We start from the raw sequence: 25,644 nt of genomic DNA, 5'->3' as shown, positions 1-25,644 counted from the left end.
CGAGGGCTAGTGGCCCCTGCCTCTCTCTGCTGGGTCCCGTGGTGGCCATGGCTGGTCTCTGCCATGGCCCTCACCTCCATCTGCTGGGTCCCGTGGTGGCCATGGTCAGCCTCTGCCATGAGGGCTAGTGGCCCTCACCTCCATCTGCTGGGTCCCACAGCAGCCACAGGGCCATGTGAAGCCAGTGCTCGGTGCCACGGTCCTGCTGGGCACCAGCAGAGCAGCCCGGCCTGGCGGCCAGGCCCGGGGGATGGAGGATGGCTGGGAGCCACAGCATGCCCAGCCGTTGCAGTCAGGCAGGCATTCGCAGCAATACGCACGGCAGGAGCGCGCAGGATCTCCCCCTGTATCAGTCTGCCTTTCAGTCTGGATCGCGAAACCCAAACGCACGTGTGTAATGGCCTGTCAGCTCAGCAAAGCATGAGAGTTTGTGCTGCCTACGGGTCGGGAGCGAGTGTGTTTCTACTAATCCTGCTTTGGCAATCGGCTTTGATTTTTTGTGAACTCTGACATATCTGTTGTAAGGGCAGCTCACCATGAGCTGGGCAAACTGGGAGGATGCTCTTCTGTGCTGTGCTTTTGTACGTTAACAGAAAGCTGACTGCTGCTGTGCTGCCCAAACCCCGGAGAGGTTGCAGAATTCAAGAGCGAAGAACACCTCTAGATAATTTCTTTTTTATAGGTGACTTTATCTGAGGTAAAGAAAAGCATTGGTATAAAACAGCCTTTCAAATAACGGCAGTCGTTTACTTGCTGTGTCAGCGATACGTCCGAAAGAAAAGGCATGCTCCGTAACCCACATTTCAAAGGTCACGGTGCTACCGCTCCAGGCATCTGGAAATCACCGTTGGAGCCAGCGTCATGGCTGGTTTGAAGATTTGGTCTGTTTTGCTGGTTATATTGTGCTATTGCTGTCAAAGAGGTATCCCAAGTGGAATTTCAACACATGTTGAAATAGGTAAGTCGTGTTTGGGATGAATTTTTTTGTCTTTTGAGTTGCTTGGGAAAAGTAAATTTGGATTTGGCTAGAAAGCTAAGGGAAGGAATAAAGTAATGAGCATTCTACATCATTTAAAAAAAATGTGAATAGCACATAGGATAAATGAGTAGTTTGTCTTTGGAGTTCAAAAATTTACTGTTTTTTTAAGCAAAATGCTTGAATCAATTTGGTTGCGTATTTTTCTGTCTTCCAAAACACAGGCATTATGTAACTGGGGTGTTTGTGTCAGTGAGGCTTAGGCAGACTGGGTTTGCTTTGGAGAAAGAAGAGGAATACTTTATGCGGTTTATGGGATTGTTATATTTAAACTAGAGAATAACACAGATCATCCGTGGTAGCTGTGTTTTCAAACCATCATGTATTAATTTTGCCATATCTGCATAAAACAGATCTGCATAAAACAGATCTGCATAAAATAGCGTAAGGGGGTTGTATCTATAACTAACATTGTGAACATTTTTTGTTCCGTGCCTCTTTCTGGTATGTTGCTATCTTTAGCCTGAACAGCCTAGATTTGTAGAAATGAAGGACAGAGCTGAGTGAACATCAAAGTGGGGAAATATTTCTGTTCTGAATTTCTTGTTTACATGTGTTATTTTTAAAATCTGGTTTCTGCTGTAGCTCTTGCAAAACACTCTTTGAGGAGTGTGAGGTTATTCTGAAACATTTTCAATTGTTTGTTCTTCTGTTTCTGACTCTAAATCTGTTGCTCAAACATAGTAAAACGTATGATGTTGTCTCTGTTTAGGTAATCTCAGACTTTACTGAATGCACACCACTTTGAACAAGTTAAAGGCTGGGATTATTAATGGCATTCATTTGAGACTGAGAATATGTTCCCTTGCTGAGTGTTGTACCCTCGGTCAGCGTGCTGCAGCCATTTGCTTTTCTTAACCATACGTTAAAAAACCCATAGCAATGGGTATACGTCGCGCTGCCTGAGGTTAGGCATGTGCATACATCATTGCAAGCTAGGGGGTCTAACTACTATGAGCTTCTGGAAACTTGAAATAACAGATTTGTTAGAATAGAGTGTATTTGCAAGAAATCTGCAAAGAGAAACAGTTTACGGATCTGTCCCAAAGCAGACATTTTTTTCTAATCAAGGAAGCATATTGTAGAAACCCTGGATTTATATAAATTAAAAATGTTGGTTGTCTGAGGGTAGTGCATACACCAAACTGTTGGGTCATGGTTTACAACAACTTTTGTCTGTTTGTCTGAAAATGACATTAAACTGGGGTCAGCTCTGATGCTGCTAAAATCAGTGCTTTTGTTACTGTGCGAGTAAAAGCCCATGATGATAAATACTGAAAGCTATTACCAAATCCAAACACTGAGTATTCCTAGGGGGGGAAAACCCAACAGTCTGAAGAAAGAAACTCCTCCGACTTAAACCCAGCACCAAAGTCTATCCAGGACAGACTTCCGAAAGTACTTTTAAAACAGTGAAAAGCTCTGCCTGTTCAAAATGTTGCTCATGTCCTGCATGCTGGGCAGAGCTGTGCTGTGCCCTACTTGCCACAGCCGTGCCGCTGGAGGCCGGGGCTGGTGGCAGGCTGCGGGCTCTGTGGGGCTGTGGGGCTCTGTGGGGCTGTGGGAGCACTCACGGAATTCATTCCAAAGGTGAATGTGTAGGACTTGGACCCACAGGAGTAAGGAGAGAAGTTGGGGGGGATGAGACCTCCCACACCGGGAATGGAGATGTGTGTTGAAATGGCTGAGCCTTAAAATGCTTTTTTATTTCTATTTTTAAGTTATTCCTGTTTTAGTACAAGATTGGTCCTTAAGGTATCTCAACATATCTGTTAAGGATGGTTTAGATCAGTGAGTAAAATTCAAAGTCAAAGATCATTCAAACCCATATAGTTTTGTCTAGGTCTTATTCCAGATTGAAAGTGGGTTATTGGGGGGGGGGGGGGGGGTGCTTTTTTTTTTTTTTTTTTTTTTTTTTTGTGTGTTGTGGTTTATTTAGTAAAGATTCAATTAAAATCAGCATATTCTGGGTTATCTTGATCAGCCTTAGTTTGTAAATAGTGTGGGAAGGCATGAAGATAACCTACATGTGCAGTTTCAACCAAATAGTTTTAAAGGCAACGCTGGGCATTTTTATAATAGTGTTAATAGATTATCCTTAGGATCTAACATTAATTAGAAGGAGACTTCATTAAAGAAAAGCGATGTCAGTGTATTTCATTGTCCTGTTATGCTTGCTCAAGAAATATTTTTGCATTAAGAATGTCTGCCTATTCAGTGAATAAATAGTAGTATTTACCTTGCTGACTTTAGATTTCTGTTTGTTTTCATACACATTAAAAATTAATCAAATTGTTAAACATCCGCATTGATTCCTGAAGTACCTTTTTCAACATTAAGGGCAACAGTGATATTTAAATATGTTTAATGTGGGTCCTTTCCAGCTGGACCCTTAGGATCCACGCTGGGGCCGCGCTGGGGCTGGTGGTGTCGGTCGTGGCTGTAGCTCAGTTCTGGATGTGGGGAGTTCCTTTTCCCTGCGGGTTCAGCTCTGTGGGTCGGCCTGGGAGCTGGGGCTTAGAGACAGACTGAGGAGACCTCAGTGCCCAGAGGTGCCACCGAAACGGCCTTTCCTCCCTGGGTCCCTCGGTGAGGAAATGTGCCCTCTGCCGCGTACAGGTGCACCTGTGCGGCTTGGCTTGGGGACGGCAATGCAGTGTGTTCGGGGATTGATAATGCTTCTAAAAACAGGGGCCTGGCCACACTACCTGTAAATCAATACTTCAATATGTTGTTTTTCAGCACATAGAGCTCTGGAATTTTTCACTAGGCGTGAAGGGAATGTTAATTATAGACAGGTAGGAAGCATATTATTGCTTAATTGTGTACACCTTTCTTCTGAATGTCTTTCTGTCTGTCTTCTTGCCTTTCTTTTCTTTATTATTTATTCTCAGTAATATGTGTGTAAATATTGTGCCTAGACTGTATTTTTGCATTTTTTTTTTGTTGAAAATCTTCTGACTCCTTCTGAATACTATTACAAATATGTAGCAATTATAATGATGTGTTTATACTCTGTGTGTTTTCTCGCATGTTTTCCCATCTTCTTAAATCATGCTCATTATAAGTAGTTTTATTAGAATCACTTGAGGACTTTTGGAATGGAGATGTAATAAACATAAGGACAGCAAAATGGCAGCAAGGTTTGGAATTTGGTGCACCGCATACATCACTGAACTGATTTCTGCTTGGTGCAAATAGCTTTTTCTGTCGTGGGCTGTATCCAGCTGAGCACTGTAAACACGTGGACAGTTTTCATAAATGTATGAGCAACCCCTGTATGTGTTTTCTGTTTGAAGCGTTTTTAATATCCTTTAGGGCAGTGTAAAGAAGACCGTTTTATATAACTCGATCTTTTATCAAAGGAGATCGCTCCAGGGAGGTACTCCCATTGTAGACAGCTATGCTGTGATTCAGAGGATGGGAGTTAGCAGCCCAGGCTTTGTGCTTAGCCCAGGAGGAGGGCACCTTCAGAAGGTGAACTCGTGACTTCACCAGCTCCTAAAGTTAGATCATATGAATACTTGCCTAAATGGCCTTTCAAATTGCAGTGTATACCGATCAGTTTAGTTTTGCTTACAAGGATTGGGGGGCGGGAATGGTGTGAGATGCTGCTGCTGCTGCTGCTGAAGCTGGATATTTAAATTAAATGATTTATAGGTTTGGTATTTATATTTTATTATATTATATATTGCATACTGTATAATATATCACATAATATTATATAATATAAAAATATTATATTGCTGGATATTTATATTTTAAATTCTTCTATATTGGCAGTAAACTGTGTTTTCATGCTTTGCAAAGGCATTCTGATTCCTTTTTTCCCCATCCTTTCCCCAGTTATTACTAAACCACCAAGATGCATTTCAGGCTGGGAGTATTTATCCTGATGCCTTTTATCCTATGATCTGCAAAAGAGGTAAGAAAAGCTTTTAAGTAAAATATTGCAACACCTGTATTTTTATGTGAAAATCCTATAGATTTTGGTAGGGTTGAAAATAGCTATGTTGTAGGAAATGAAGTAGGGTCAAAAATACCTTCCTGCAAAAACGTCTACCATTTTTGTTAGTATTTTGAGCCTTTTTGTAGAACTCTGTAAGAAAATAATACATTTGAAAATGTTTGTAGAAAGTAACTTTTGGGTCATTTCAACTAATGTGTAGGGCAGTTTGGGAGAAGGATGCTGTTTGATTAAATTAGGTCAGATTACTGAGTGCTGTCTTAGGGGGAAACTGAGAGGACAAATTTATCTTTTTTTCTAAGTCTTAGGGAAACCCTAGAGCTGATTTCTGTATTAGGAAGTATTGGTTGCTTTCAGATCAGTCACAAAGACAGTAAGAAAATATATAAAAAAACCCCACCAAACCAGAACAGTGTACTACTTACTGCGGGGGGAGTAACATCCTAGTTAGCCTTTCTTTTCCAGACTGCTGTCTTCTACATTTTACTGGTTCCTGTTTGAAATAAAAGTCAGTCTTAGTTTTGCTGCTTGAAGATCTAAAGACTGCACTACAAAATTACCTCCCTGTTGCAATGGCTGTAAAAAGTATGTCTTGACTTGGCAGGTGGTCCCCTGATTTTGCAGCTCTGGTGGATCAGCTCTTGAGTGTAATCAGCTTCTCCAGCAACACCAGAGGTGTAGAACAGCCAGCTAGGGCTTGCTCCAGGGTATTTGCTACTGAAGTGGTAAATCTGGATAGTGGCAATTAGCAAATGGGACAAAGGCAGTCCGTGCTCCAACAACAGGCTGTTGGTTTTTCAGGCACACAGCAGAGACAAGGCGGTGATGCCTGGTTCGGGTGAGGGCATCTGGCCAGATGGTTGCTAAGATCTTACCGAAAGTGTGAAGCAGGGGAGGTGGTTTATGTTAGTGGGTCAGGCAAATTCAGGTCCATGAAATTCGAAGTGTTCTTAGGATCCTTGGTTTGCCTCATCTTTTATGGTTTTTTTTAGGTGATTGCCAGTGCCTCTGCTTACCTCAGTATTTGTTTTTCCTGCCTCAAGCTGCAAAATCCTTGTCTTTCCAAGGACACTTTCCTCATCTTTTCCCATTGCCTGCTTTACTTAGAGTCTAAAAGCACATAGTGGCAGCTAGACTTCTTGTTTCTCAGTCACAGGTTGTTGATGCTGACTGTTGCTTATGCCAGCTACAGGCCGTTTGGTTTATATCCTGACAGGCAGGTTGCCCCATCTGGGTTGCCTAATGGGGGATCTTCTCTGTTGCTACGTCGTGGTACCCAGTTCAAATCCAGATTGCCCCTCTGCTCTGGCATTCAATACCAGTTTTGTCTGCTGTCACCAGGTCACTGTTCCTGGTGTTCTGCCTGGCCCTGCTTAAGATTGTGTCCCAAACTTCAGTCTCGCTTGCCCTGTTTTCAGGACTGATGTTCTCCTGGGATTTCTTCAGTTCCTACCTTAAATTGATTATTTCCATCTCATCTTTCCCTTTCTAACAGTTTTGACTTCTGCCTTATAGCAGCCAGAGCCTCTCTACCTGCAGCCTCCAGCCCATATTCCCTCACTGAAGCTGGGGTCCTTCTTCCCTTGTTTTCACTTGGGGCACTTGTCAGCAGTCTCCTTAGTCAGTGTGGAAGAAATAGGGGCCTCTGCAGATCTGAGCTGGTTTAGATCAAGAACAAAGCCATCCAGACTGCCTTTGCAGGCAGGAGACAAACTTAGGTGTAGAAGTCTGCACTGTGAACATTTAATTTTGGTCTAGTGAGTCCCACCTTCTTCCCTCCTAGAGAATTTAATATCATGCTGCTTGATCTTGTCACGTCGTCACTTTGCCCTTAGCTTTATGTAGGTACACAGAAATTTTTAGGCAAGGTCATTGTTAGGTCCTACATAATCTCTTCTGCATAAATCTAAGTGAGAGTAATAATTGACGCGTCAAAGGAAAACCTGATTTTTCCTGCTTTCCTCTGCCCTTCTGCTCCTACACTGACTGCATCTTGGCAAGTGTGCCTTTCTGCTGAAAATGATGATTATGATGACATAGCCCTCCTCCGCCCTGTGGAAACTGCTACCTGTCTGAAAGTAGGGTATTTTGAGTTGGCTGCCATGCCCATCAGCCTCCCTGCCCTACAATTTGATGCATTCATTTAGTCAAAAGCTTCTCGGTCAGCTCTCTTTATCCTCTCCATCTGGGAGGCAGTTTTTTGTTGTACTGTACCTAGTCACAGGCACACAGAAAGGGAGCAGGCAAAAAACTTTCCAGTGCTTCATACTGAAATCTTAGAAGGTAAATCTAGTATCTTTTTTGACAATATAAATCATATAAAAATACATCTCATTTGGCTGTTCTCATGTAAGTGGATTGCAAAATGTATCATCTCTACAATACGAAATTGAACAAGAGTCTGTATTTTTTTTCATGAGGAAAACCTTTTCTATTTCTTTTTTCTTCTCCCACCCCAAGAATAGATCAAATACTGATACAATTTTATTGCAATAGGAATATTCCATGATGTGTCTGAAGACACTCACTGGTCACCATTTCTCAGCGCAAGTATTCACTACATCAGAAGGAATTACCCTCAGCCTTGGGAAGAAGTAAGAAAATTTCATTAACTTTTGACTTTGCTTTCTACTGTTTTCTTCACCTTCACTACTTGTTACAATTTGATCCTTTAGGAAGTGTAGAAAAAGTAGATGTTTTTAAATTAAAGTCTGTGCTGATAGAGGAAAATTTGAAATCCTGTTTTCATCTTTACCAGACAAAAATGTTACGGTTTTCCCATGACTATCAGTTATCTCCAGCGTGGTCTGGTGCTTATGATACACTTCTTGGGACCAAACATCCAAATGTGACTGGTGATCTTGAGTTATTCTCGGATCTGGTTGTGTGTTAGCCGCTTGAAAACCATGTGTCTTTTAGAATTCACACTTGTGAAACCTTGGACTTAGTCCTGATTTGCTTTTGTTTATGGTATATGAGCTACACAGGAGGCGAGGAAAAACAAATTTTCAGAAGTGAAAATTATTTTGAAGGTAATATTTTCTTTTCCTTACTGGAGAATTTGCTGTTCTCTCTCTGCTCAGGAGAGTCATCCAGGTGGAGCAACATTTGAGAGTATGCACTCTTTAAAACCTAAACAAGTCTGCCTGCCTTTTGTCGGGCCAGCGGTGATACTGGTCTTGTGACTCTTGGGAAGTATCACTTCATCAAAAACTATGATTCAGTTACAGATTTTTTAAGACCTCTGGAAACTAGAGTGATTCAAGGCAAAGAAGACTTTTCTGGAGAAATTTAGTGTTGCTTATAAATTTATTCCAAGTAACTTTTCTGTTTGTGAGAATGAGTGATTTCATATCTGGACTTTAATCAGGTACTTTTATGGTGAACAGCACTTGCACAGGAATGCCGGTCTCTCCAATCTGTGCCCATGCAACACCCACGGTGGCAGAGGGGCTTCGCTCCTTGGAAGTGGAATTGTTTGTCCCCAGTCCAGAAAAACACTTTAGTACACATCTAACTTGGAAGCATACAAGGTGTCCTAATGTCAACCATGCAATTCTATGGCCTTGGGCTGTATGAAGTGCTTAAAGCTTCTCAGGTCACAAAAACGTGTCTCCAGCATCAAGGAATGAGTGGTCAACACTTTCTCAGGCTAAACTCTTGGATTATAAGAGTTTCTCACCTTTATGCTTGTATAATGTACTTCTGTAAAATGCTCAACTCTTCTGAAGGATAGGAGTGAAATTACTGCTGTGACTACAAGTGGATTGTTGTTGTGTAGGCTACAGAGAAGCTGGTGGCTTTCCTGTTTGGAATTGCCTCACATATGGTGGCAGATGTTAGCTGGCATAGCCTGGGCATCGACCAAGGATTTCTCAAGGCCATGGGAGAAGTAAGCCTGTGTTATTTTATTTCTTGACATAACTGGGTTTATTGGAAGAGATAGCTTAGCTTTGGACATAGGTGAGGAGGGAAAAGAAAAGCTGGAGCCCTGTTTCAGGAAGGTTTTTGGAGACACGTAATGTCACAAACTCTGTAAGAATGAAGTTGGCCAGGTTTGGGACCAGTAAACATCAGGGCTGCTTGGATGATTTGTTGCTGCTTGTACATTTGTATGGAAGAATGAGTAAAATAAATGGACAGTGTTCTTGGTTTTCTTTTTCTCCAGATTGATTTTCATGGTTCATACTCAGAAGCTCACAATGTTGGCGATTTTGGTAACGTTTCCGTTTGCTGATTTTGGATCCTTCTATTGCAATAATATTGGAAGTCCTCTTCAAAACCATAGTGGGTGATTTTGGCTCCTACCCCATGCAGTGCGGGAGCCAGGAATGGGTCCTGTGGGCACTGTGTTCTCACTCTTCCCCCCAGCTTGTGAAGCTCTGCTATACCTGTCCGCATGCTGCATGTGGCAGGAGGTGTGGTAGGACATATGGACACTTGTTCTAAAGCCAAAACACAGGCTGAAGGATGCTAATGTTGAAATGGAGTCACTACTGTGATTTTAAATTTTACAATATTCTTATTCTCTGGATGTATAAGATATGCAGCATACTTTCAGGTGAACCATTTCTGTATTATAAATGTATAGCTGGAGGATCTACCATATAAGCATAGATAGCATGGCCATACACAGCTTCAGTCATGCTGTTACCCACCATAGGTACTTACCAGGTTTGGATTGTTGGGCTCTGTGGGGTTTTTTCATTCTTCCATCCACAGGAGGAGATGTAGTGAGTCAGTTTGAGCTGGACTTCAGTTATCTGGCATCGAATTGGTAAGATAATGAGATTACTTTCTGTGTTTTAACAAAATGCTGTCCTTTATCTTTCTTTCAAAAGAAATCCTTGCGGCTCTTGGAATTTTTCTGTTTGGTATTCCTTGTATGCATATTTACTGTCCTCTGACATAAAAAAATGGAAAGAGAGAAGAAAAAAAAGTGGTTTATGTATAGGAACAGCAAGAAGGATTTAATTTTTTTTTATCTGAAGGGAATTATAAATAATTATATATAAAATAATCAGTGAAAATGGTTTGCTGGAATGTCCTAGCAATTAGTTCAACAAATCTCACTTAGATTTCCATTTAAAGTTTTGGCGGTTGAGGATGTCTAAGGTTATAGATGCTGTGGAATTCAGACAGGTTGTAAAAGCATAAAAAGAAGCAGCAGTTTTAGATGTACACTTTTTTTTTTTTTTCCCTCACAGTTTTTAACTGGGATAAAAAACTCTTTTCTTTTCCTGTTGATGAAGTAGGTCATTTGAGTTGTTTTGTTTGAGTAGGATGTGGTTGCTCCAGGTGTAGAAGGCACCATTCATTAATAAAACTCTGGCCCAGCTGTGGGAAATGCCTGTTTGGCCATGAGTAGATTCGGCGCAGAGGAGAGCTGGAGGACATCCTCCAGGCTGAGGTGATCACCAAGCCGGGGATCCAGCGTGGGCAGTGTGGAAGCCACCAGCAGCAGCCCTAGGGGAACGGCTCTGTGGGCCACTGCCTTTGAGCTTCAACAGGAGAGCGCTGCAAAGAGTAACTGCGCCTGCAGTCCTGGGCTTGCGGGCATGACCTTCTTTTGAAATTTAGAACATTTTAAGGCAGGCTACTGTTGTTACAGAACCTTTTATCAGGGGATGTGGGAATTCTCTTGTTATAATACCTTTGTCTTGTTTTAAGGTATGTGCCAGTCAAAGACCTAGCAGCTATCTATAAGGAATTTTATGGAAAAGAGATCATAACTGAAAGCACAATTACTGACTGTACTTACCTGCTGTTTCTTGAACTGTAAGTAGAATAGCTTTGTCTGGTTTTTCATAAGTGAAAATTTTCATGTAGGAAAATTATGATGATACTATTTGATATGCCTTTTGCATTGATGCCAGCAATATAGACTCCCTACTAGACCCCAAAATAGTAAAACAGCTGATCTTTTTTTAATGGCTAGAATACAAATTTGGACTGCTTAATGACTGTTAAATTCATAATTACACCACATATTCAGCGTCTTAGCTATTTAATGCATTTATGCCTATTTATTTCGAAACAGCTGCATCTTCAGGTACCATTGCATTGTGGCATGTTAGCAATATAAATTTCATGTACTGGAGTAGTGTGCATACCTAAACAGATGGCTTACCTACACTTTATGTAGATCCTTTCAAGTCCAAGAATAATTCAAAAGAGGCTTCGGATGACTGGCGATGTCTGCTTTTGAATATCATAAAGAGCCTAGCTGTATTCTTTATTTCAGTTAATTACCAATAGTCACACAGCATTTACAAATACCATGAATGAATCCCTCCAAACTAAGGGCAGCAATAAAGTTAATATTATTAATTCTCACATTACAGCTTTAAAAATTATGTTAACAACCAACAAGGAAATGTAATGACTTGCATAGTATTTCCCATACCAAAGCCTTGCAAAGAACTGTTTAAATAATTAAATATTATTAAATTAAGCAAATTTGTTTCTGATTTTTTTTTCTTGTTGTTTCAGGTTTGGAGAAAGGCTTGCTGTTAGCAGGGTTGGTTTTCAGTTTTCTTTATAAAAATGAACATACAGCATGAAGACAATGTAATCCATCTTATTAAGTATGTGGCTTGTCTCTTAGCTTTTTTCAACATATGCTAGTAAATCTCCGTTTCTGGTGGAGAAGTTCCACGAGTATTTCCTGGGAGGAGTGGATGACATGGCATTCTGGACAAATAATATTTTTGAGCTGACGAGCCATATGCTGGAGAGTGGAACCAGGTACGGCGTGTTTCCTGCAATGAGCACAGTAGTCCAATTCTGACACCCATTAATTGCTCTCCTGAAGGCAGGTTCTTTCCTAGAAAAGGTGCTGAGCTTTAAATCCTCACTGGGACAAAGGGATTTCTGTGGCTGTCTTTTACCTGGGCACGCAGGATGACATAGACCTTGAATTCACATTTGTTATGTGTTCACCCTCCCTTCTCCAGGCAAGGCTCCGGGGTGCTGAGCGGTGCTCGAGGGGCTGCCTCAGCTTCGCATAGCCCTGCCCTGAGGTTCTGCCGGGCCTGGCTGGGGCTGGGGCTGCCCCTTCTGGCTGCTGTCATCAGCCAGCAAAGGTGGCCCTTCCTAGGGGAGGTCAAATATTGCCTTCACACACTGAAGGAAAATCAGATGAGAAAGAGTAAGGGTATCTATTCTAGTGTTGGAAGCTCAGAACGCCCTGTTTTTATAGAAGTTCTAGTCTTGCACTGCTCTGTTACAAGTATAACCTTACCATAAACGACTTCGTAAGACCAACAGTGGCAATTAATCCATGCATTTATATGGAAAATACCACCGCAACTGTTTTGGGAAAATGATGTTTGAAATACAATATGGCATAATCTGTTGTGTTCTTTGTTCCAGAATGGCACTTTCATTAAAAGTGCTTTAGATCAATAGAATTAGCAGGACAAGTTGCAATACATTTCCATTATATAAAGACATGTGAGATTCATGTAGAACCTAATGGAGGTCATTAAAATAAATGTCAAAGGGGTTCCTAAGGATCATGGTGGTGCTCTGAATTTGAATAAGCAGGCTTTCTTGAGGAATCTGACGACTTCTAACAGAGGAACCAGTAAGAATAGGATGGTGTATTTTTAGTTTCACTTCCATTGTGGGAAAACTTTTAAAATGCATTCTGCATGTTTCTTCAGTGGCTGCTTCCTGCCCGAGAACCCTCTGTTTATAAACTGCACAAGCGAGCACAAGGTCAGCTATGAGTAAGTACGGCTCTGAAGGTTCAACGATTTACTGATGAAAGGAGAGTCTTCCGCTAGTGTGGACAGTGAACTATTAATAACTAGAGATCTTTTGGGTTATGTACAGAAATACAGAACTCCGCTGTTTGGAGCACGAGTGTGTGTATTCCTCTGGCAAACATCTCGAGAGAAACCAGCTTAATTGGTTTCTTTTGAGAACTCTGTTTATATGTGGGAGAAATGGTCACCTGATTAGATGCAATATATTTGCTTATCCTAGCTTTGTCATAAAATACTCAAGCCATTAATTCAGTTATATTAATTGTTATGACTGCCTTTATTTTAGCAGAAGCAAACAGTCAAAACATGAACATCAGAAAAATGCGACTTCTTTGCTTACAAAAACACTTGAAAAGAATATCAGTTTTACAGAGAGAGGAGTTCAGTTCAACATGCAACCTTGGGCAACAGTAAGTGAGAAGCAACAAATGTGTCAGGTAGAATTCAGCTCTGTATGAAACTTCTGTCTGAAGTGCTGCATGGTGGAGCAGGGTCTCTGGATGTCAACAGTACTCTCTGACTTCACTTCATGGAGATTCCAGCACCATTGTTAATCTGTATATTTATATGTACATTGTAAATACTAAATTTTTATGCTTTGCTCATTGCGTAATGAAGTTAGAATGCATCTTGCAGTGCTAAATATAACAGAAATGTATCTTTAGTATTGAAGAATCATACAATCACTTTTTGAGAGTAAGAAGTCCCAACAAAGCATAGCAGTGAGCAGTTAGCAGTGCTCCATTTAGAGCATACAGATCTTTGTCTTTCTAGAAAATGGTGCTCATGACCTGAGCCAGAGAGCACTTAGATCAATGTGGTGATTTCCACCGTTGGTGACTTGATTTTTGAGGTGCTCCATAAAGTTCTAGAGCAGGAGTCCTCAAACGTTTTAAACAGGGGGCCAGCGCGCAGATGAAGTGGCAGGCAGTCATCTGCAGCTGCTTGGTTTCCCCCCCCAACCCCCAGGGTGGGGGTGGAGGGGGGGCATGGGGGGTTCTGTAAATACCGGGGACCGGATTGAGGACCCTGGGGGGCCGTATCTAGTCCGCGGGCCGTAGTTTGAGGACCCCTGTTCTAGAGTTTCAGCCTGTCTTTTAACCATTCTTGTGTCTCTCCATTATTTTTAATTCAGAATTCCCTCCGCTTGCTAAACCGTGGTTTTGCAACCAATGTCTGGAGAGCATTAGCAGCAACACCTTGGAAATCTAAGCACATCTCCAAGCCATCAGCTTCATATTTTCTGACTTCACCCTACGCTAGACTTGGATGGTTGGTAATTTTTTCCCTCCCGCCTCCCTCTTAATTTGTGAAAATTTTGAGTACCCACCAAAATTTTAATGTTTATTCCTTGGATACTCTTGAAAGGTGATAGTCCAAATCAATTAGTGGCAAATCTGGCTGAATGGCTTATTTTATCTGGCCAGAACAACAGGTTCACCCATAAGACCTTTCAGGTGTTAATGTAAGCCTCTCTGTGCCGGTATTGCATAAAACTGTATCAAGAGCAAAATTTGCATTCGGTTGTGAGTTCTGGTCAGATAACCTCTTTCTGTGGAAGGGTGATCTTGTAATTTTTTTTGCAGTCTCTCCTTAGTGAAGGAGCTCAGTGTTCTGTCTGTGATCAGGCTCTAGTTCTAAACAGCGTAGGAACATTGTTACCCTTTTTTGGTTATCAGTTGATGTTTTTGCAGAATTAATTGTTTGTCCCGAATTGATCACTGGTGGTGCCTAGCAGGTGTTCATGGAAACACTGCAGGACCAGTAGGGAGACAGATTCAGGACGCAGAAAGAGGCATATTCTCTCTCCTTGCCTGAGAGGTTCTGGCTTGACCTGCAACAGGGAAGAGAATTAAAATAAATTTGGAATGCTGCTCATCTTGCTTTATTTCTTCTGGCTCAAAAACTGAAGATTTAATTCTTGAGTTTACTTCACACCAGCCAAATTAAAAGTAGTTAGTTCTTCTGTCTCCACATTCCCTGTCTAAACTCCAGCATGTTACTGAGACACATGATCCCTTTGCTTATCTACTGTCAAGTCCATCGATTAAACCAGAGGTTCTGTTAAAAAGATACTTAATTTCATCTTTTATATTCTGTGTCATATGCAAGCAGCTTTTGTTCATCCTCCTTGCTCTGATTCCTCTCGGGTGCCTTGTGTCAGTAAGTAAAAAGCAGTTCCTACAGATCTCCGGTGCCGTAATGGAAGATGAATGTTCAAGGCTCTGGGTTTTTTTTTATTTAATTCAAGAAAACAAAAATCAAATATATAAAATGAAAAAAGCTGTTTAGATTTTTACAAAAATAGGTGGGGAAAGACAAGGTCTTGGTTTACATGAAAGAAGTGGAAATATTTTCTGCTAATGTTGTGGTAGTCTGGAAGCTCACGCTATGATTTTGTTGCCTCCCTTGCTGAACAGGGCAGTGACCTCAGCTGACCTGGACCGGGACGGGTACGAGGACCTGGTGGCTGGAGCGCCAGGCTACAGCACGCTGGGCCACGTTCAGCTAGGGCGGGTGTATGTCATCTACGGCAACCAGTCAGGTTTGCCACCAGAGGACATGGATCTGGATGAGAGAGCTGACCAAGTGCTCCAGGGTCATCAGGTGAGGGGTCACATCAGATATCTGGTGTTTGTGGGGGGTTTTTTGCCTGAAAATGTAAATTTTGACTGAGCAACAGTGTCATTAATATGGGTGAGGATTATGCCTGAAATACACCCCCCTGATAAAAGGATGCTGTATGCTTTTCAAGAAAAGGAACTGTTCCCGGAGTTACAGGAACAATTAAAGCAATGGTCACCTGTAGGTTCACTTTTATTGCTGTGCCAGATAAGTGAGTATTAGAACATAATTTGCCCTTGAGTAAAACTGAGGTAGTGTCTCTGTAAGTCACAGTATAGCTCATGCTGGTCCCTGCATTTAAGAAAATACTGTGATCTTTCCCCTCCTTTTTCATTGAAAATTATTAATTCAACTTAAGTTTCAATCCCTTCAAAGCTACATTTTTTCATTAATTGATAACTTCTCACAAAAAAATTGTTTGTCCTTACTAAGAGTACATGTTATTTTAAAAAATGAGAAAACTACAATTCGACATGGTGACTGGCTTGTGACTGAGAAGCAGGATCAAATCATCTCTTTGAGTAATAAAGACGATCCTCTGTACAAAATATTTACAAAGAAGAGAATGGAGAGAGATGAGATACATTTCCCTTTAATCTCTTTCTGTGGTTTACACACTGTGGCGTTACCAGCTGCTGCCTTTCACCTTGTGGTGGTTCACAGCTATGATGCTGTTAACAGGAAGGGTCACAGGTATAACCCCAGGGGGGCATTAGGCTCGGCAGAGGCGACAGCGAAGCAGCACCACATCCTGCGCAGGTAGTGCACGTTTTAGCACCTCCACAGCCGAGTTAGTGTCTTAGTATGACAGCTGTGGCTTGGGAGAACAGTGACACTAAGAAAAGCTGAAGGATTTTTGGGATAGATTTTTCTCATCTCTGCTTCCAGTTCTTCCCCGTGCTGTGGTTGCAGACGTGCATTAGGTTTTGATGGTTTCATCTTGAAAGTGTCTGTTATTTTCATGGGAGCATTCCCTCTTCTTTCAGCCTTCAGGAAGATTTGGTTCTGCCCTGGCCATCCTGGACTTCAATGTGGATGGAGTGCCAGATCTGGCAGTTGGAGCCCCTTCTGTGGGATCTCAGTTTCTTACTTACAAAGTAAGCCACACACACGGGTTTCTTGGGTTTTTTTCCCTCCGAGCAGAACATTTTTATTGATGCGTTGGTTTTTTTTGAACAGCAAAATGAGAATTTCTGTGGTTGCTCAAGGCACATTGCAATTTCAACACAAAGGGTTATTAACCCTTGTGGGTACTTTGACTAGAGCAGTGGCAGCTGCCTGTGTGTCTCTTCCAGTGGCCTTTTTGCACGTTAGCAGTCCAAATCAGATTCCAACTTTGCAGCAGTGATGCGCTGGAAATGTAAGGAGCTGTTCATAAAATACAGGTGCACTCTTTTTGTTTGGGAACAGAGAGTCTGGAACGGGCATCATGGGTCAGTGAGCCTTGTCATCTGCTTGTCACTGTCACAGGCCAACATATGATATCTAAAGTGTGATACAAACACAGACACACTTCATAAAATAATCAAGCTACAGAGGCTTAATGACTTGCAGCTTACCAGATAAGCCCACATAACGGTCCCTGAGTATTTTCAGCTCACACGAACTGAGAAGCAAAATGTTTTGGTTTAAACCACATCCATTAAGCTTAAAACTCTTCAGAATTTCAGATCCTAAAATAGCTGCCTAAATAGGAATTTAAATGCTTTCACGTAGACCCACTGGCATGGAAAATTGCATGCACCTGTTGTACTTGGCACTGTGCACCAGTGCATTAAATAATAATTAACAAAATTTGAGCCACCTGAATGTGTGTATTAACAAATATAAATATCCAGTATACTGTCCTTACCCACAGTATGAGGAAAATGTACTTCTCTGTACGTCTCTAAGTTTGTTGCCTGGTTATAGCAGCACCCATTGAAGCACGGGTGTTATTAGGTTTGGGGTGGAAAAGACAGTATCAGGGGAAGGCTCTAATATTTTATATGTAAATTAATATTTATGAATAGCCCTTGCAGAACTGTTTTACTCCTTGTGCTTTGTCCCAGATTTTGGTCAGTGTGGACATGCAGGTGCTCTCATGTTGTGTTTGCTTTCCCTGCTGTAGGGTGCTGTGTATGTCTATTTTGGCACTGAGGGAAGAGGCTTGGCATCTCAGCCAAACGTTACCATAACTTGTCAGGTAAATGGGTCAGATTAACACAGGGCTACCCAGGCAGGAGGTGGGGGAAGGGCGCTTATGGGCTTAAAAAAAAAAGAATGTTAAATTCTTAATTGCAAGGGGATTTAGACTGATGGGGATGATGCAAGCAGATGCTTGCTTGGGTTGATTGTACGTGGGAAATACACTTGTACTCCAGTGCAGGGGAGGCAACAGGGTGAACAGAAAGATGGATAGCCCTCAAAAGTCCCTCAAAGAAAATGAAATTGAAGTCAGAGAGTGGGAGGGTAATTTGATCAGAAGCAAAGTTAGCTCTTTAGAAGAAAATTGCTCTATTTTTTTACAGAACTGGTGGTTTCAGTTCAATGTCAGGCTTAAACTAATTGTTTATTGCAGTATTCCTACTGTAATCTTGGTTGGTCCCTCCTGGCAGCTGATGTTGATAGAGATGGAAATGCTGATCTGGTTGTGGGCTCTCCGTACGCACCTGGTGGTGGGCAGCAGAGAGGATTTGTGGTTGCATTTTACTCTTATTTCAACAGGAGTGACCGAGGTAATATCTATTGAGTAGATTAACCCACCCATATTTCATGTGACTGTTCATTTATTCCTAACTAATCGTAGGATAATTCAGGTTTGAAGGGATCTTGAGAGGTGCCTAGTCCAGCCTCCTACCCAAGGGGACAGCTGTGAAGTCAGACTGGATTGCTCAGGGCTTTGTCCAGTCAGAGCTTAAAAGCCCCCAGTGGTAGAGATTGTGCAGCCACTCTGGGCAGCTTTTCCACTCCTTGGTTGGCCTTATCGGGGAAAAATGTCTTGTTACAGCCAGTGTGAACCTCTCTTGCTTCAGCTTATGCCTGTTGTCCTCCCCCCACGCCCAGTGAAGTCAGAGGCACAGAAGGCATCGGTACCCCAGTGCACTGGGCACAGCCTGGCTCTGTCTCCTTGTTAACGTCCTTATAGGTACTGGCAGGTGCCGTTAGGTCCTCTCAAAACCTCCTCTCCTCCAGGCTGAGTAAGTCCTGGTCTGCCAGTCTCAGCTCACAGCACAAGTGCTCCAGCCCCCGGCCATCTTGGGGGCCCTCTATTTGCTCCAGTTTATCAACATCTTTCTTGTTCTGTGGGGTTCAAAACTGAGCAATAGGTGTGGTCTAGGGAGGAGGGGAGGGGGGACAAGCCCTTCTCTCAGTCTCTTTGCCATGCTCCTGCTTGTGTAGCCTGGGATGCTGCTGGCCATCTCTGCTGTCAGAGCCCCGTGCTCAGCACTCTGCCTGCCAGGCTCGCCAGGACATTTTCCACACAGCTGCTCCCCAGCCTGCGTCACTGCTGGAGCATCTCTTTCTCGGGGCAGGGCTTTGTGTTCATACTCGTGAGGTTTGTGAGGTTCCTGTGCAGTTCCCCAGCCTGTCTGGGGCCCTCTGAATGGTCGCCCTGCCCTCAAGCGATAGCCCCCAGTCTCCTGTCATCCACCAACCTCATGGAAGAGCACGTGGTTGCCTTTTCCCGATCATTTATAAAAGTGTTCAGCAGGATGAGCCTAAAGGTCGATGCCCGAAGGCACTCCACTGTCTCAGCCCACTAACCACTGCCCTGTGAGGGCATCACAGCCAGGAGTTTCCCCTCTGGTTTTCCACCCACACAGGCTGCAGTGTCCCAGCTGGGGTACAGCAGCACTGCAGGGGATGGCGCTGAAGGCCTTGCTAAAGCAGCCGAGTCCGCTGCGTGTTGGTGGTACCAGGGCAGGCTCACCTCTGCCTTGGGCATTGGCAAACGTACCTCCAAAGATGAATTTTTATCATTCTGTGTGCTCCTCAGGTGGCTAAAGGGGAACGCTACAAGTGAATACAGCTAATGAGTGCAGGTGGTGAGGACCGTCGTGCTGAGGGAGGGAAGGCCACGTGTGGGGCTAAGCCGGGTCCAGAGGGGCTGGGCGGGATACGCAGGTGTTCAGAGCTTTGTCAGAGCCACGTAGCTGAGACTTCCAGGAAGGCTTAATTTCTGTGGCTTGTTCTACTTCATGTAAAATTAGAAGCCACAGGGAAAATGGGTTTGAAAACACTGCTGACTGACATTTTTGTGAAACCAAAACAGGATGATTTGCCTTAAAGCCAGGATTATCTGAAGCTACCCCACCCACCGCCTCTGACGAATTACGAGTTCTGGTAAATGGTTTCTGTGCTGGCCTGTCCCTAAGGAGGAGTCACTAGTTTGGGGCAGGCTTGACCGACAGCTCTCGCGTGAATAAATGCTGTCACCGGCCACCAGCTGCCGGCTGAGCAAGCTACGGTGCCGGGTCATGTGCGGTGTGACTGCGTATAGAAACTTGTCCCACGGTGAATCAGTAGAAGGTTGCTGACAGATTTTTCTATGCCAGGGTACACCGAGATTTAATTCGTATTTTTCTGGTCTGTCAGGACTTTTGTCAGTACAGGATGCCAACTGGATGGTAACAGGGGAAGAAAACTATGCTTGGTTCGGATTTTCACTTGGCAGCTGCCAGCTGGAGAACATAACGTTACTGCTGATCGGTAGCCCTACATGGAAGAATTGTTCCAGGTGTGTGGTGTACGACAGCTTGCTCTCTCCTCCATTCTGCCCTACTTTTACAATGTTTAACATTTGTAATAATTAGACTTCCAGCTTTTCAGGAAGTTTCCTCTTTGTCCTGCTTAGAATATTTTTGTTAAATTATATTTTCATGCCTTCAGCCTTCCTTATGGAGAGGGGTTTTTTAGACCCACTATAGAGAGGGTCTTTGTCATTTAGAGATACTTGAGAATTTCTTGGATTTTCTTGGGGAGGGGGAGAAGGGGCACAAAAGTGCAGCTAAAATAATCCTGTGGCATTTATTTCAAGATAGCATTTTTAAAAGCAAACCAAACACAAAAATGTATTGGGTGGTAAATGGATAGACAGAGCAGGTATGTGCTTTAAACGTTAACTAGTTAGAACAAGCATGGGAATCACTAAAATAGATTTCTGGAATTTGGCAGCTGCTATTATTCCAAACTTAAAAAGGGGAAAATATTTTAAGAGGAGCAAGCCTAGCCAAATATATAAATATCTTTTGCATCGTAATTCAAGCTGCAATCCCTTCTCATCGGCTGTGGGACAGAGCGTCGGGAAGGTGTATGGCTATAACCCCCCAAGCACAAAGCGCTGGTTTGCAGTGACTGGAGACAAGGTAGGGCTGCTTCTGTAGTCCGGGAGCTTAGGGATAACTGGAAGTGACGTGACAGTCTGTAGAAATGACATAGGTGTTTGAAAAATCTCACAGGCGATGGGCAGAACAGGTTTGTCTCTGGCCAGCGGTGTGATGTCTGTGGCTGGGATCACAAGGACAGTTTTGGTGGTGGGTGCCCCTACTGCAGGTACGTCCTGAAAGCTGGAAACCGTTTCTGTTTTGGGTTGTTTCTTTCTGCATGACCAGGGACAGATACAAAGTTAAAAGTTAGAAAAGGGACCTTTATACTGCCACATAATTAAAAAAACCAACAAACCCAAAAGTGAGAAATAATTGCTGTAATCACCTGTAAGTGCCTGACATGTAGAGTTCTTTCTCTATACCTCAACTTCAACGGAGGTTTTTTTCCCTTCCTTAAAATCAGCTTAAGTGGCATTACCACCTTGCATCATTTATGTGGCAGTGATTTGCTAGTAGACTGCGAGTTAAAAAACCACAGTATTTTGTCCTTATTCTGGCAGCAGGCAGTAAGGAACTAGGAAAGTAAAAATGCAGAATTCTAACCTGAACCCATTTCCCCCCCCCCCGATACTATTGTTAAGAGACTGTTTCTATGCTAGTTACTTTTAATGCCATATAACGTTCAATCTTTTTTCATAAATTACATTAATTTTGTCCACATCATGTAATGCCAGCATTACCTGCTGTCAGTGTATTGCAGGTATTAAACCTGAGTTCCTACACCTGACGCTCACATTCTGTTACTGCTGGTGTTTTTGCAGACAGCCTGTCCAGGATTTCATTTATATCCTCGGTGCTGCACCAGGCTGGCCTGGCTCTGGTGTACGACCTGGCAGACAGCACCAAGCCTTCTTTGCTCAGCACCTTCAGTGGGGACAGGAGGTTTTCTCGCTTTGGAGGAGATGTATACTTGAGTGACCTGGATAATGACGGACTAGGTAAAGCTTGATGAATCTAGCTGAGAAGTGAAATGTTTTACATTTGGCAATGGGAAGACTGGTCACCTACGTATTGATACACGTGCTAAACACAGCCTGCGTCCTCAGTGGGCTTGTACCGTTATTCCATCGTGCCGCGGGGGGAGGCGGCTCTGAAATCCTAAGCAACTCAGCCAGAACTCTTTTAACTGTCTTTAATAGGAATTGTGGCATCTAGCGGTATGTAAATGCTGACTCTCTCGTGCTTTGATTTAGCATTATTTCACTTCTGATGTGTTACGTCATCCTTGTCATATTTGCAGATGAAATGATTGTGACATCCCCGCTGCGAACGAACGATATCACCACGGTACTGTTCAGCGGGGCGGCTGGCCGTGTTTATATCTACAACGGAAAGCAGGCATCCACCGGGAATGTGACAAGCCACTGCAAATCATGGGTATCTCCCTGTCCTGAAGACTGGGTAAGAACACATAAAAAGCATTTAAAAAATCAGGGCATGAGGTCATAATGACTGCTAGTTAATTACATCCAGTACAGGTATCTAGTGCATCCTGACTTGGTTTCAGAAAACAGGTGGTTTACTTACGTTTCTGGACCTGTGTGATTTGGCTCCTCCTGTTTGTTCTTGAATTTCTTTGCTGTTCAGGCGCCAGGGTTACTGCACTGGTCTTATGCTATCCTAGTGTGGGTCTCTCCACTGATTATTTTTTTTTTCTCCTTTCTTCAGGCCCAGTATGTCCTGATTTCTCCTGAGGTGAGTAACTAGAAAACAGACTACTGAAAGCAGTAGAAGTCCCACTTTAAAAAACACCTTTGCATGTTATATATATATATATATAAAAATATATATATAATTGCATTATAACAAGCAATGTTATTTTACAGGAACTATCAAGATTTGGGAGTTCTGTTATCACTGTGAAATCGGAAAGAAAGGTGAGAAAAATGACTGTTGTCACTCACTTTGTAACATCTTTCTAACTCACATAAGAAGAGGTGTTGGCTTGTATATGCATCTTACTCATTTGCAGAAGTCTTAAGTGCTTTACATAGATAAATCAGTCATTCTCTGAGCTGGTACATAAAACCATTTAAAAGGTGGATGAACTCTGGAGTTGCCAAAATTTTGGCACCTGACACCTGAATTGAAAGAGGTCACTTTAAAACAGCCCAAAATCTGAAGAGCTGAGGAGCGTGCTGACGGGTGGCACGGGAGGCTGAGCATGGGTACCAGCGGGCGTGCAGAGGGGTGCTCAGTGAGGCAATACTGACCCACTTGCTGTCCTGGCTACCGCTGGCAGCGAGCGCTGTTCATGTGCAGTGTATTTCCAAGCACAGAGAGGCCCAGTTCTTTCCTGAATGATTTTGGATGTGTTTGCGTACCCGTTTCTCTCTGTTTGCCTCAAGTGCCCATTATTTTATCAAAAGTCAATCCCTGTGTTTGTGTGATGCACTGAGGATCCTTTTTTGTTGCTGCTTGAAGGTTACTTAGTGCTTGTCCAGCTGAGGGGAGTCCAATGTTCTGCTCACCCTGCCATAACCGGTGTGGGAACTGGGGTTCTCTGTGCGAGTACGGAGAAAGCCTCAGCACCAGGCTGAGGGCTTCAGCGGTCAGTGTTTGGCTTCTTGCTGTTCCAATGTGCAGCAGAGAAACACCTGGAACTGTAAATGCGTCTAAACGAGGTCAGGGTGCCTAATCCAACACCTGAAACCCAGGCAGTGGGGAGGGCTCCTGCAGCACCCTTCCCCCAGCAGCTGTGCTCCCTTGCCACGGCACCATGCTCCTGCTTCATCTGTATCGATCTTATCCCAGAGCATTTGCATTGGCAGGGGAGTTATTTAACTGTTTCCAGCTTCTTCCAGCTTCCCAAACAAAATAAAGCCTGTTTGCCAAATGGTTTTGGTAACCGCTGTTCCAATGAGGTGGGTGACTCCCCATCGCAGTTCTGTGCGATGCCCATGACAGGGACACAGTCCGGTTTCCCCCCAGGGAAGCTCACAGCAGTCAGGCCCCTGCAGTCGCCCTGGGTAACCCTTTGCTCTGTATCTGCAGAAAGAAGTTGTAGTGGCAGCAGAGAGAAGCTCAGCGAGAGCCCGGCTGGGCGGCCGGCTTTTCGTCTACTCGCTCTGAATGGGCACGGCCGGTCTGGTGCTGGAGAATCTCCGTAGCGTCTGCGATACTTTCCTTCACAAACCAACGACCCCAGGACAGTGAGCTTTTGCCAGAGGGATGTCCCAGGCGGCTGGCCAGGGGCCTAGAGGGCACTAAGGGAGGGATGGGCACCGTTTTTAAGTGAAAGGGAATATGGGCCTTCCTGGTGGTTTAACTTACAAACCAGCCAAAGCTATGTCAGCCACGTAAAAGCACAAATTACTTCTGTTGTGAGCAGCAGCATCACTTAACCTACAGCAAGCTGGTCTGAAAGCCTTTGAGAGGCCACAATGAGCGGGCGGGTGGACTTCTGGCAGTAATACTCGGCTGTGTAAGGACTATTCAGTGGTCACCTTCTTTACTGGTCAGGGTATTTACTTGACCAAACCGGGGACAAGTAGCATGTAACTTACAGCTCCTTGTATGCAGCGACACAGACGGGGATTCCAGGTGGCAGCAGGACTGCCTCCGCCTCCAGCAAGCCTCGCAGCGGGCGCGCAGGCTGCGGAACAGCCGGGCTCTCCCAGGGAGAAAAAGCACAAGCAAGACTGGTTACGTTTTAGGAAATGCTTCTGCTTTCGCACTCGTGGCTGACACTATTCTGACACCCTTTCTTTGTGTTTTCGTGTAAAATTCCATGACCATGGTAACTTAGAATTGTTAACAGCTTTTATTATTAACAGTATTGTCTTCAGCTAATTAACACTAATTTTGTATGATGCAGGTTTAACAGTGTGCATCGATTACCTATTAAACAACTTGAGCAGCAAGATGTGATGCTATTATTACCAACACCAATCCCTAGGCACATACATGTATGTATTCTCTCTCGCCTCCTTCACAAATCACTATTATCTTTAATAACACAAATCAGCGGAATAGCGTGGAATTCTAACAGTCAGATTCCACAATGACACACCTCAACTTACCTTCTTAGGAATTGTCTCTCTCAGGGATGTTGGTTGAATAATAAAAAGAAAACAGACCGAGGTGACTATTAGCTTGCTATATAATGCGTTCTGACATCTATTTTGGTTGAAAAAAAAAAACCCCAGGGTTAAAATCTGAACTTTATGAAAGAATTGACTTGATGGAACTGGGAGTACAGTTACCTTACAGATCCATGAGGTGTGGTGTGAGGCAAAACAAGCAATGTGTGGTTACAGGGACAAAGCAGAGGTTTTCAATGAAAACTGATGAAACCAGTACGTTCTGTAGCAGCTTTGCTCTCAACACACAGCCTCTGCTGGCTTTGGGGGTTTTTCTGTGCATTATCTCAGATTAATTTTATGGCACATGGACACATTTTGGTTACTTGAATTGTAAGAAAACCATTGAACATTCGCACAGCAGTAGAGAGAAAGGCAGTCCTATACAAGATGTGTGTCTCTGTGCTTCTATTGTGCTTTCAGTCAGTCACGTACAGGAAAAGGAGTCAGTACTGCTCACAGACGCCTCTCCGCACAAGACAGGGCTCGGGAAGCTGACGTGAAAGCTTCCCAAAGGCTTCAGCAGTGTGTTTCAGCACTGGCCTAATGCAACAACAGCTTGATCAAACCATCCGCACCCGTATCGCTCCACACACTGGGTTCTCCTGGGTTTACCAGCCCACCTACAGGAGCCATTGGTTTTTTCCACTGGATTGCTCAGTTTAGAGGGTTCTTTACATCTCTACATGCCAGCAAAAAGGCTGCCAAAAAATACAGCTAAAAAATTCAAAAACACAACAAACCCCAGTAATTTTCTCACCTTCACATGTCTTTTACATCTACAGTTGAAATC

General features: G+C 43.3%; 1 protein-coding gene across 4 annotated transcripts; it reads left to right on the top strand.

Annotated features, from left to right (window-relative positions):
* Positions 1-185: 185 nt before the first annotated feature.
* Positions 186-25,643, top strand: GPLD1 (glycosylphosphatidylinositol specific phospholipase D1). Of its 4 annotated transcripts, none has more exons than XM_080379829.1 (25): positions 186-958; positions 3,779-3,834; positions 4,883-4,961; positions 7,500-7,597; positions 8,785-8,895; positions 9,172-9,220; positions 9,726-9,780; positions 10,674-10,781; positions 11,496-11,523; positions 11,611-11,750; positions 12,671-12,736; positions 13,065-13,185; positions 13,911-14,047; positions 15,196-15,382; positions 16,387-16,497; positions 17,511-17,585; positions 17,961-18,117; positions 19,979-20,120; positions 20,649-20,748; positions 20,842-20,935; positions 21,531-21,707; positions 22,010-22,170; positions 22,438-22,464; positions 22,596-22,646; positions 23,764-25,643. In XM_080379829.1, the coding sequence occupies exons 1-25, from the start codon at positions 862-864 to the stop codon at positions 23,839-23,841; spliced, it is 2,505 nt and encodes an 834-aa protein (XP_080235955.1). In that variant the 5' UTR covers positions 186-861; the 3' UTR covers positions 23,842-25,643. The 4 variants fall into 4 exon arrangements, with proteins under 4 accessions (XP_080235955.1, XP_080235954.1, XP_080235956.1 ...); XM_080379828.1 differs by having other exon boundaries at positions 13,062-13,185; XM_080379830.1 differs by lacking the exon at positions 3,779-3,834 and having other exon boundaries at positions 847-958; positions 13,062-13,185.
* Position 25,644: the final 1 nt, after the last annotated feature.

The sequence above is a fragment of the Falco punctatus genome, assembly GCF_963210335.1.
Source record: "Falco punctatus genome assembly, chromosome: 3".
Taxonomy (NCBI): Eukaryota; Metazoa; Chordata; class Aves; order Falconiformes; family Falconidae; genus Falco; species Falco punctatus.
The sequence above is the reverse complement of the archived record's forward strand: the minus strand, read 5'-3'. Positions and strand labels throughout refer to the sequence as shown.